Source organism: Nothobranchius furzeri, chromosome 14 (assembly GCF_043380555.1).
Source record: "Nothobranchius furzeri strain GRZ-AD chromosome 14, NfurGRZ-RIMD1, whole genome shotgun sequence".
NCBI classification, from domain to species: domain Eukaryota; kingdom Metazoa; phylum Chordata; class Actinopteri; order Cyprinodontiformes; family Nothobranchiidae; genus Nothobranchius; species Nothobranchius furzeri.
Genome location: NC_091754.1, coordinates 16,679,738 through 16,692,701, shown reverse-complemented (window position 1 = coordinate 16,692,701; position 12,964 = coordinate 16,679,738). Strand labels below are relative to the sequence as shown.

At 40.5% G+C, this 12,964-nt stretch overlaps 1 protein-coding gene across 9 annotated transcripts in view; it reads left to right on the top strand.

The window, feature by feature from the left end:
* map2 (microtubule-associated protein 2) overlaps positions 1–12,964 on the top strand; it is a 108,224-nt gene that overhangs the window by 42,688 nt on the left and 52,572 nt on the right. For 8 of the 9 annotated variants that reach the window (XM_054747042.2, XM_054747040.2, XM_054747041.2 and 5 more), the window contains exon 4: positions 8,381–8,637. In XM_054747042.2, the coding sequence (XP_054603017.1) occupies positions 8,427–8,637 (211 nt within the window). In that variant the 5' untranslated portion in view covers positions 8,381–8,426. The remainder of the gene's footprint in view (positions 1–8,380; positions 8,638–12,964) is intronic. The other variant, XM_054747038.2, reaches the window with a different exon arrangement.

Here is a 12,964-nt window from a genome sequence, read left to right as displayed (position 1 = left end):
CAAAACTGACTCATTTATAGTAAAGATATATAGTATACTAGTGATGAGCCGGATACTCGGTACGGATAAAGCCTTTTTGATGAAGACGAGCATGAAACGAGTAAAACTCGTAAATATCTGTAATCGTGCTGAAGGAAAATCCTCATTGGGTAACTGACTGTCTTCACGCTCTGTGATTAGCCAGTCACATAGAGCGCCTGCCCCTCCCTACAGACAAAACTCTGCAGCGGGAGCGCAGTCCGTCCGGCTCATCCACGCACACACACAGACAGTAATGGATCTCTCTGTGCTTGCTCCACTGTTGCTCACGTTTCTTCAGCACTCCCTAGGTTTTCCTCAGCTCGCCTCTTTTTCGGTTGAATATTTAAAGTTAATTTTTTTGTAACTTACGTGGTGGATTTGACAAGACAGAGCTGACGTGCTGCGCGAGTCACTGCCTCCGCTCTGGTTGGGATTTTAAATTTTTTTTAACTCTCTCTCTCTCTCCCTCTCTATCTCCCACACGCACACCTTAATCAACATTGTTTTGTTTAACTTTGTGTGGGGAAAAAATGCCAAGAACGTTAAGAAAAAATCAGTTTAATCGAATTAAAATAAAGTTGTGTCTGGTTCTAGCATTTCATATTTACTAGTTCCTATTGCATGGGTTCAGATGTATTAATTCATGCACTTAAATATTAATGTTCTGATTTTATTGAAAAGCTTGTTCTGTAATAGTTCCTTTACTATTGTGATCAAAAATATTTAATCTCAATTCTGAGGCTGCTCTTTAAATAGTTTTCAAATAAACAATACACATAGCAACTTTTGATCAATCCATATTATTTCAGATTTAAAATAATGTATTGATGTAAACCACACACACTTCTGGTTAAACCACACCCACTTCCGGGTTATGCCAAGCCCACTCCGAGTACAGATACAGATACAGATAGTGGTGTACTCGCTCATCCCTAATATGTACAATCTACTGTACAGGCCTGACTCATTCAATGTGTTGTCTTTATTTTCAATTCAAATTCAGTTACATTCAAAGATACTTTATTAATCCCAGAGGAAAATTAGAGTTTCAGTTCACACAATTCAGAGATCAGACATACATAGGCAAAAACACATGACAAGAGTAGGTGACTGTGGTCATTCGCAACCCTGAGTCGCGCTACCTTAATAGAGATAAGAGGGGTTTACATGAGGATTGGTTCAGGTGGAGGGGAAAAAAGGCACTTCAGAGTTACCCTCCACAGGGAGGGCAGCTTTGCTTTGCAAAAAACACCTCAGACAGAAATGCAACAGACTTCAGACATCACACAACATAAGTGTCCACTAGGTGGGGTTGTGGGTTTGGGACTCTCCACACGTCACTGCCTGCAGCCACGATAAGCAGCGCACGTCACCTCAGTCTGGACAGGGGAGGGAGGTTGTTGGGGTTTGGAGGGCACAGTGACTCTTGGAACGATTTGGTGGCTTTCACAGCTGGCAGTCCTGCCCAGGCTGGGATAGGGAGACAGAGTTGAAATAGCAACGGTAGCATTCCACAATTCTTCTGAGGGGGGAGTATTTGTTGCAGCCTCACAGGCTCAAGGGCACCAGATTCACATTAGAAATTGTTTTGGGACCAGACAGAGATAATTTCCTCTCTGTCTTAAAGTTACGTTGGTCCTCAACCCCTCTGAATCCAATAATGGCGTAAATTAATCTATCCCAATTCATGCTGATTCATCCACTCGCTCCTTGATGGCATCCATATTTTGTGCCAACGCATGAATCTCAGCCAAAGTTCCAAGCTTATGACTCATCTCGACAAATATTTGAGTCTGTGCCTTCACAGCGTGGTGTAATCCATCCCTGAGCTGGGGAGAGCGCCAATAGTCCTCGACAGCTCGTTAATTTTCCGGTAAGCCAGGAAGCTTCCTAGGCCAAAGAGCAGGAGCTCAACTCAACTTTATTTGTTAATCGCGCCTTACAGGCTTAAAGATGCCACCAAGGCACTACACTGATCAAGTAAAAACAAAACATTAAGTCCAGAAAATAAAAACATTGTATCACAAGATACAGATAAAAAATACAGTGAGTGCGCAGATTGCTATAAGTAAAACAATAAAACTAGTTAGAAAGATTAAAAGACAGATCATAAAAGTAGGTTTTTAGCCTTGCCTTAAAAACCGCAACAGAGTTGGAGGCCCTTATGTTGAGAGGAAGCTCTTTCCAAAGCTTAGGACCTGCCACAGCAAAGGCCCTATCACCACGTGTCTTTAGGCGCGTCCTTGGGACCGAGAGGAGCATGAGGTTCTCCGAGCGGAGTGACCGTACAGGGGTGTACAGTTGAAGCAGTGACACCAAGTAAGGAGGGGCCAAACCAATTAACATTTTAAAAACCAGTAAGAGTATTTTAAAACAATTTTAAAACAGATTTTAAATCGATTCAGCCCCGGGGGTGTAAACCGTGGGGATTGCAGCAGGTGGGGGAGGAACCACGGGGGAAAAAATCACTGCTAGCAGGGGGGTGGCCCAACACCGCCTCAGTGACAATAATAATGATGATGGCTGGGTTAGATTGGGAGAAGAGGAACAATATTCCAAGTGGATCAGGCATTTTGATGAGCCAGTTGGATACTGTGGAGACAGGGATCTGTCAAATTCAGAACACATTGATTTTCTGTCAGTTTTTTTGGATGAGGAATTCTGGATCCTCATCACAACTTAAACTAACCAAAATGCTCACCAGTATTTAGAGAGGGAGGAACTGAAATCTAGCTCCAGGTATAATGACTGGTACGATGTAACTGTCCCAGAAATGAAAGCATTCATTGCCATTCAGTTCTGCATGGGGCTTGTAGAAAGCCTGAGATTGAGGATTATTGGGCTGGCTTTTAGCCAGCATATACACCTGGCTTCAGCAAAGTGATGTCAAGAAACAGATTTGAGGTCATCCTTTATTTTCTCCACTTAGTAAACAATGATGAGCGTGTTGAAAGGGGTCAGCTGTCAGCTCACACTGGTTTCTCTATTTATCGAAACCCAGAATGTTATATATATACATACATAGTTATATATGTCTACATAGGAATATGTATATATGTATCATAAACAATAACAACACAAAGAAAATAAGACAAAAACATAAAAAAACAAAAATCTGCAAATGTGATGCAATCCAATATTGCTGCCACCTGATGATGTCATAATATGCAAATTATGTGAGTGAATTTGTTCCTATCACAAAATTTGGCTCATACTGAAGATTTTTCTAATTTACAATATTCGTCTATCTCTAACCAGATTTAAGCTACAAGCTCTTAAAATATTGATATAAAAAATTCATTTTTTACTAAAAAAAACTATGGCGCCTAAAGGGTTAAATGACCCACAGTCAGTTAGGGAAGAGTCACAATGTATGCTTGGAGCAAACAATATAGCATCTTTTTTGTGATCATTTAGGCTCAGAAAATTTTCACTCATCCAGGTCTTGATCTCCCTCAAACAGTTAGTAAGAATAGAAATAGAGAGACCACTTGACGTGTTCAGAGGCAGGTACAGCTGACAATCATCAGCATATAGGTGGAATTGAACTCCAAGCTCACACAGATGTCACCTAAGGGCAGAATGTAAACCGAAAACAACAGAGGTCCCAATATCGAGCCCTGTGGTACCCCCCAGGGTAGATCAGAGTACTCTGAGGAATAACTTCCCATCCTAACACACATTTTTCTATTTGTCAGGTATGATCTAAACCACTCCAGGGCTAACCCTGAAATCCCGACATAATGATGTAGACGGTGAAACATCACTTCATGATCTATCGTGTCAAAGGCAGCCGTAAGGTCCAGCAGAAGTAACGACACAGAATTACCGCCATCAGTCGCTAGATAAATGTCATAGAGCACTCTAACCAGTGCAGTCTTCGTGCTGTGTATCTGAAGCCAGACTGGAAAGTCTCTAAAATGGCATTTTCATCCATAAAAACCAAGAGCTGGTGGTAAACATATTTCTCTAGTACCTTACTTAAGAATGGAAGTTTCGAAATGGGCCTGTAGTTTGCAGCCAGCGAAGCATACAGTCCAGGCTTTTTGAGCAAAGGTTGAATAACCACCTTTTTGAAATCGTCAGGGACTATACCAGAACTGAGACTCATGTTAATTATGTGCAATATTAAAGGGGCGACTACATGAAAGACTTCTTTAAAGAGGCGCGTTGGCATCACTTCGTCCAGCGATCCGCTTGGCTTAGTCTTCCCAGCGACCTTTATCAAATCATCTAATTTGTTGAAATGCTACCAAACCTCTGATGGCAGTAACAGAACGGCCACATACCGGTGCCCTAGACATGGTAGCCCGGAGTGCAGCAACTTTCCCAATAAAAAAGTCACGGAACTCATCACACATTTTAGCTGAAGCCTGCACCTGACACCAACACCATGAATATCCAGACGTCTTCAGAATCCTCTACAGGCAGTTGAGATAGGCAAATCAGGTTCCACTGTTTCCAGGAGTCCATGATATGCCCAACTGGATCTGTCCCAGAGGGGCACCCGGGAGCCCCTTCTCCCCGTTCTCATCGTTGAAAAAATGTTGTCAATCGCGTTGAGAGACCAACTGACCAGGTACATTTTAGTAATTTCAGTTTCCAGTTTCCAGAAAAAATGCAGAAGTAGCCGTACACCCAGAGATGAGCCGGAGCCTTGGGATAAGATAGGGAGGAGAGGAGGAAAAAAGCGTCTGTACTCTCCAAGAGCTGGAAGAAGAATTTACATTTACATTGGTAGATTCTCACTGAAGGCATCAGAACTATGAATGATCACACGTGGAGTTTTGTACTTAACCAAAAAAAGTGAAATAGCTGAAAACATGTTTTATATTCTATTTTCTTCATAAAAGCCACCCTTTGCTCTGATTACTGCTTTACACACTCTTGAGCTTCAAGAGGTAGTCACCTGAAATGGTTTTCCAACAGTCTTGAAAGAGTTCCCAGAGGTGTGTAGCACTTCTTGTTGGCCCCTTTGTAAATGGTCATGGTCATGAAAATAATGAAAACACATTGCATGAGAAGGTGTGTTCAAACATTTGGCCTGTGCTATATATTGCAGATTTTTTTACTTTTAGATATTTTCCTCCTTGCACATGAAGGAGGGTGGAATGCTAGAGCCCCCAATGGATGAGCCCCAATTGTTTAGCTCGCTAATCATCATCTTAGAGAGGATACCTATCAGGATCACCCATTCCCTTCTGGCTGAGTGCCGCAGGCTTTTTGCCAGTCACAATCGACCTGCTGCCCGCCGCGATGCCCGACACACAAATCTATTATGCTACCATCTCATAGTCTCTACTTTACATGCTAAGTGTGTAATCTGCTTCTTTTGTTCTTCTATTACCCCTTTCATTTCTATTCAAAAGTGTGTGTTACATTTTAAATACAGAGTGGATGCAGTTCTTGTTTGTTAGCAGAGGCGTGACACGAGAGCTCTGCAGCTGGGTTAATGTTTTATGCTAATAAGAAAGGAGTGGTTTCTTATGATTAGACATTATGTTGATACACTGCAGTAGCCCCAACTGTTTTTGTATCAGGCTTTAAGTCAGAAAGGGGTTCTGCTTCGTTCAGACACCAGCATGCTCGTATAGATGCAGATCACGTTGCAAACTGACTGTTTTTTGCGCAGCTCGACTGGCCTGCAGCATTTCTGAAGATGGTTTCTTTTTCCTCCTCATAAACCACCACTCACCCAGATTCTGGCCACCGGTCATAGTGATCTTACTGGTTGTGGAAATTAGCCAGAGCTCAAAGTGACCTTCATCTCCAGACAGCACGTAGACACCACCACCAGGACGGCAGCCTCAGCTCCGTATTTTATGGCTCTCCTAATATTGGCTTTTCAGGCTTTAGCAGAGAAACTAGGCAACAGATAAGACAGTGGTGGCTAAGGAACAACTCAGATGCACGCTGTGCAGGAAAAGATACTTTTATAAAGCTGCCAGTTATGGATTTCCCCCAGTGTTCTCAGCTTTACTTATGGCAGGTTTGGACAGTACTGACATGGAAGCACGCATACCGCTGCATGAACACTGTGGATTTGAGAAGATGCAGAAACTTTCATACAAGTTTATTTTTTAAAGGCCTTTTTCTGTATTCTGTATCATTTATTCAATCGTTCATAGATCCATCTACCTGTCTTTAATTTCACAAAGATTTCCTTTTCATTCACAGATATATATATATATATATATATATATATATATATATATATATATATATATATATATATATATATATATATATATATATATATGAAAACAGTTGCGATTCAGTTCCGATCACTTTATGTATAAACTATTAGCATCCTTGTCATTAGGAATCTTGGTTTTGATCTGTGTGTTCTGTCTGTAAACTGTAGACTCGGGCGTAATGTGAACACAGTGAGCATTGCTCAGTGTAGCATTGCTTTGCACACGGGCTTGCAGTTATTGACTCCTGTTTTCATCATTAGGCTTTCCCTCAGTCTCTACATCTCTGTGGACTGCAGAACTAATTGACAAATTGCTTCTACACAAACACGCACGGATCAGGTACTAGCAACCACGATCTTTTCCTAAAAAAGACCCATCTGGGTTTCTTGCTTGTCTCTGCCTCTACTCTTTTCTGGTTAGGCTGTGGTAAATTGAATGAATTGGTGTTGATGTCAAATAACCAATTAGTGGGGAAAAAACAGCAAAAATAAAATAGATTTTCTCTACAATCACATCAAAAGAGAAACAGACATGTAACTTAAATTTTATTTGGCATTTTTATGTGAAAGACATTTACTTTATGCACCATGTTGATCAACACTGGAAATATGGGTGGTCTAGATCACATCCTTTAAAGGCCAACTTTACTCATATTTTAACACATTAGCAGTGCTCTCTAGTAGGGATGAATACCTTGAACGTTGTGCTGGAGGTAAAAAAAAATCTCTGGTGAGTTTCTTTTAAGATGTAGAAGTCACCCAGAGGAGGAATTACCTTCAGACGGCAGGATTAAGAGTCTTATTTCCTGATATTTGGACATCTTGCCTCTGATTGGCTAATATTAATGTGACTCTACCACTGAAACTGTTTTCCCTCCAATGTTGATGTTTTATCACCACAAATAGTATGGAGGAGTTCTGCCGAGTGGTGGAGTTGCTAATGCTAACAGTTAGCTTTTATTAGCCAAGGCACACTCTGCTCTCTCCTGGACGCTAAGCCAAAAAAAAAAAAAAGCCATCCCTGTTGCAAGCCAAGATGGGTGAGTCCATGTGTGTTTAGTGGCAGCATAATGTGGAGTTGTTGGGTTTTTCTGAACGGAGGATTGTTTTTGGTCTTTTTGCTATCAGAAGAAAATGAAGGAAATAAGGGTAGAAGGCTGTTTTCACCTTTAGCGTGCATGTTAAACTCAGAGTGACTGGTCATTTTCAAAAATAATAAGTAAAAAATGGTTTCCTAGGGAACCTGATCTTTAAAGAACAAGTCACCCCTTACCAGTCTTACTCCATTCCCACTTCCTGTTTGAAAAATGCAACAAATGCTGTCGCCTAGAAGACCAAGAGGGCAGAGCAACTAACAAATACACACACACACAGGCTCACAATGACATTGTGACATCATATGGTACCAGCTAACGTCCTAGGGTACCTCTTAGCCAATAGCAATGACAGATTTAAATTCAAATGCAGTGCAGAGTTTTCACCTGACAACGGCACAACACTGACAGTTTAGGCAGAAAATTTAAATTTTAACTAAAATGCACTAAAGTGCAAAACTATTGACTACACGTGTCTGCAGCATGATTAGACACACATTTATTTATATATATTTAGCGGGGAAAAAAGTTGATTTGGGGGTGACTTGCTCTTATATTTGACTTTAAAAAAAATTCTCAGCACCTGTGTTTACATAATTGAGTTTTCCAATGGGTTCAACCATGAGGGATTGGTTAAAGTCCACCTTTGAATGCCAAAATAATCCAAGATCTTTTCAGCTTGTTTTTTCAATCTGATTTTCACCTGACCCACTGGCTATGAGTCATTACCCAAAACACACGCACGCACGCACGCACACTCACACATACACACACACTAGAAAATCAATAGGGTTTTGTATCATGGTTGTCATCTGCCCGCCAACAGCGAAGGACAGTGATTCACCACCTACACACAAACTCACAGCAGCACAGCTGCACTTTGAAAGCGGTTGCTAGTGAAGCGGAGCTGCAGCCGGGATCATGTCTGACAGAAAGAGATTTGTGAAAGTGACTGATGCCGTGTGTCTCAAAGCCTGTGTACTGTTTATTCTCTTTTATGTAACATTGCAGGTAATAATCGGTTTGCCGTGTTCTAACTACACCTACTCTTTTCTACTCTTTCACTTAGAAGTCAAGACCCTAGCCATTTTCAATCTCGCTAGCTGCTAGCTAGCATGGCAGACAGTCGACAGCCAGAAGAGGACACCCCGCAGTGGGACCCATCAGGGGGACAAGAACCAGGTGGCACCCTTGGAGCTAATGGCTACTCATCCTCGGCCTACAGAACCTGCCAGCCTGGCGGAGCCCACGTGGCTGCAGGTCCTTACACTGGAAGGGAGAATGGCTTTAATGGGGATCTAACTAGAGCTCATGCTATAACTGCAGGTAATATTTGGTGATTTTTTTTGTGTCGTCAGAGACAAAAATGAAACCTCTGCATAGATGCAATTCCATGTTATTTATTTGATCATTGGGACATGGCTGCATTTCAGTAGTTATTGAAAATGAAAAAAGGGTTGGGTGAAATATATTTTTGGTAGTCAGCGATTTGAGTTTTGGTTGAAAATCATTTCAACAAGCATGGAACATTTTTGAATTGCAAAGTCAATCCTAAATGGGTTTTGTGTCTTTGTTAGCTAAGGCCAAAGATCTACATATAGAAGAAAAAAACTCACTAGTTGCATCATCTATTTTATCACAACTGAAATGAATTATCATCACATAGTTGCACATAAATGTAACTTAATTTAACAGAAACCTTAAAGGGGACATTCCACCCGAAATTTAAATTTTATTTGTTGACATATTTCCCAGAGTTAGAAAAGTGGAGAAAAACCAAGTGTGTGTGTTATATGCCAGTTCGCCAGCAACTTGTGCATCTGTGTTTACAGAAGCAGGTCTCTTTGGGGCTGCCTTGTACCTTTCAGTGGAGGCTTACAGCTGGGCTTTGTCATAAAGTAGTCCCAAGTCTAAAATGGTGCCTGTGATTCCTTTATGTTACTTGTTATTTTCACTTGCAGCCAGTCTGATTATTTAGGTCACCAAGCAGAATTGGGGTCACTACTGAGTGATTTTAAGGACTTTTGTACTCACAATGCTAATTGGATCCAGTCACTTACTGTGTTTTATGCTAAGCTAAAGTGGAAGTAGTACAGTCGGGTCAGGAGAATGACTGGGCTGGTAAAAAATATTTTTTTCCATTTTTGAAACTCTGGGAAATATGTCAACAGACAAATTTTCAATTTTGGGTGAAATATCCCTTTAAAAATAACAATAAACTATATGAATGAACAAATGAACTACTTTACTGCCAAGTAGATATAAAATAGTCATTTAAGTGATACATTTGTTTTGGTTTTTGGTGCAAAACAAAAATTTAAATCCGAGCAAAACTAAATACCTTAGATCAACGTAACAAATAATAGTATAAAGTATTATTAATAATAAAGTAATAAAGTATTCACATGAATACTTGTATGAATATATACAAGAAATTGCAGATGCTGTGCAATAGTGGTTTACCAGCAGACATAAGGACTGATGAAATATATTCTAAGAAATATAATGTTGAATTTACTTAACCAAATTATGGGATTAGTGGGATTGTCTTGCGCAGGACGTTTTTCAACCACATAGAACAACGTCTTTGCGTGATTCAGATTTGTATCTATTCAACAGTGGCTTTTGTAATGACGTCTGACATTTGCATAGTATACATATTTTTTTATTGCAACAATAATCTTATGAAATAATTTGAAAAAGAAGCATCAATGTGATTTTCTGCTAAATGCAAACCTGAGGCTGAAACATTCAGTTTACTCAGAGAAATAAAATAAAATAAATTGGCAAAACTGATCAGAAAATATTACAGATATGTTTATGTATGTATGTTTATTTATTTGGCAGACACTTTTATCCAAAGCGACTTACAATTTATAACCTATAGGGCATGTTGTGATCTGTGGGGGAAACCGGAGTACCCGGAGGAAACCCACGCATGCATGGGGAGAACACACAACTCCACGCAGAAAGGCTGCAGTCGAGTTTCGAACCTGCGACCTTCGTGCTGCGAGGCAACAGTGCTAACAACTGCGCCACCATGCAGCCCACAATAATAATTATTAGGAATTATTATGGAACATCAGAAATATTATAAGGGGTTATTGGGAGCGCCCTGTTGCTGTTCCTTAGGAAGTGAAGTTGTTTGCCGTCTTGCTGGTATAGTTCAGAACGACTCATTGGACTACTTTTAAAAACCACTGCTAAGTGTCATTCAGTGCTTTAGTTCTGCAAAACCATTACGATAATATGAAATAATCTTACCTCATGTTTGCGATCAATAACGATTGCTCGGAAGAATGTGCTGCTGCAGGGAGCTACTGAGATCGGCGAGGATCTCTGATAAGTGGTTGACACAAAATGAACGTCTGTGCCACGGTCTCCGTATAAATTGTCAACAGAGAGTCTGCAGTTTGTGGTTTTCAGGAAGTGTCTTTATATTTAAAGGTCAAGAGAAGAAGCATATCGGACAATATTGTCCGACGATTGTAGACTTTTCGTCGGACAATGCTATTTATAAAATATTTTTGCTAACTGCATTTACTATACATTACTACGTATAACAACATACATTACTTTTTACAGTTAAACACCTAGGTTTAGTGGAACCAGTTGGCATGACTTGGTTAAGTAAATTCAACGTTTTCATTTCTTAGAGTGTAGTTCACACCTTTGAGAGTTGTAAACAGAGCATGAGGGTTCTTTTGAAGAGTCTAGTAGAAGAGGGGAAACAAATTGTTTCTGAGGCCTAGTCCACATGTAGCCGGGTTTTTAAAAAAACGAATATCCACCCCTCCAAAAACTTGCATCCACACCATCTCGTTTTTAAAAAAAAAACTATCCACACGTACCCGGATAAATACGTTGTTAAGGACATGCCAGACCTGTAGGCGGCAGTACTTCCCCCGTTCTTAACCTCGTCCTTCGTCTGTGGTCTTCCGCAAGGAGCAGTAATTCCTCTTGCAAAAACAAACAAGCAAAAAGCGCTTGGACAATTGATAAAGCGAGCGCAGCTCTGAGGGCATCCATGCTGTCGGCTAGTGTAAACACAGGTCGCACACGTGATGTCAGCATTTTTTTGTCGCGGAAAGTGACGTTGCGGACCTTAAAACTCCGGTTTTGTCTGTCCTCACGCAGACACCCAAAACGGAGAAAACGCAGATCTTCACTTTGGCCGGAGTTTTTAAAAAGATCCGTTTTCGTGTGAAAAAACTCAGTTTTCGTGTGGATGACAGGCCAAAACGTAGAAAAATATCTACGTTTTGGCAGATCCCCGGCTACGTGTGGACAGGGCCTAAGTCTTGATGTTTTGATCATGATGGGTTCGTCTCAAAAAGTTTCTGTTTTGGGTGAAAGAGATCAGCTAACCTCGTCCTCCATCTGCTCTTGTCCTTCACTGTGAATGCATTAGGCCTCGCAGTGATGGAGTTGGTGACGATCGACTTGATAACAGCAGTGTGGAAGTTCACCATGATTGTTTCTGGCATATTTAACCTTCTCAGTTGTCACAGGAAGTACATTCTTTGCTAGAGAGTGTGAAGGATCAGGAAGGTCCAGTAAAGTTGGCAAAATCCAACAATCAAATTAATAAATTTTATGTGTTTGTGTTCCTCCTACGTGTAACAATATTATATAGTTATTAAAAAATAAACTGCTAATACAACACACATTCAAAAACAGCATATAAAGTATTAGCTATCAGAAGACAATGATCGGACAACATTATTGGTGTTTTTCTGGTTTTAAAGGCTGAAATTGCATGTAGAAAGAAAAATGATGGCACTTGTTGGTGTTTACCCTCAGGTCTAGAAATTTACTCATTTTTTTAAATTTTAAATGTCATAACAGTTAATAAACAAGGCAATTAGTGCGCATGCGCAAAATACTGGCATGGTGTGGGAGATTATGTTTGATTTACAAAAGAATGTTTCCAAAAACATAAAAGCGGCTTCTAGGAAGAGTGGATTTGTTGCAATGAAGCTATCAAAGATTCCTATTTAATTCATCAAAAGTATCTAAATCACAAGTTTTACTCCAGCTACTTGATTAGGTTCCTTTTGGTTGTTGCTTCTTAATGTATTTTTTGCAATAAACAACCAAGATTCACTCTTTCACCATCGTATTTCCATTTGTTGTTTTGTGGAGGGAAAAAACGGCGTTTGAATTTACATACCTATGTTGTTTGTGTGAAAAGGCAGCAGTTCTGCAGGGCTGTCGGCCATAGTGAAGCCTATATATCATCACTGGGGTGTGGTGTTTGGGTATGTTTGAGTGTATGTGCTCTTGACAGTGATGTACAGCTAATACAACTTGTTTGTGTGTTGCTATGTGATGAGATCTCCTTGATTGTGTTGCAGTCTGGAGGTTTCCTGGATGCTTTCCTGCAGCGTGTGGGTTTGCTGCACCCGTTAGAAAAACATACTGCTATTACCAACGCTGTAATCAACACATAACATTTGTCTCCCCTTCCTCTCCGAATGCTTCCCTCTCTCACACCCTGAAGACCGGGCTGGTAACAGACAGCACCGGTGGTGTAACCATGGCAACCTCTCCCCCTACAATTTGCCTGGGCTTTTGTTCTTTCTGGCTGTAGCTTACCAGAGACGAGACAGTTTAATGTGCAAAGAAAAAGCCAGATTAACCTCCCATCTCT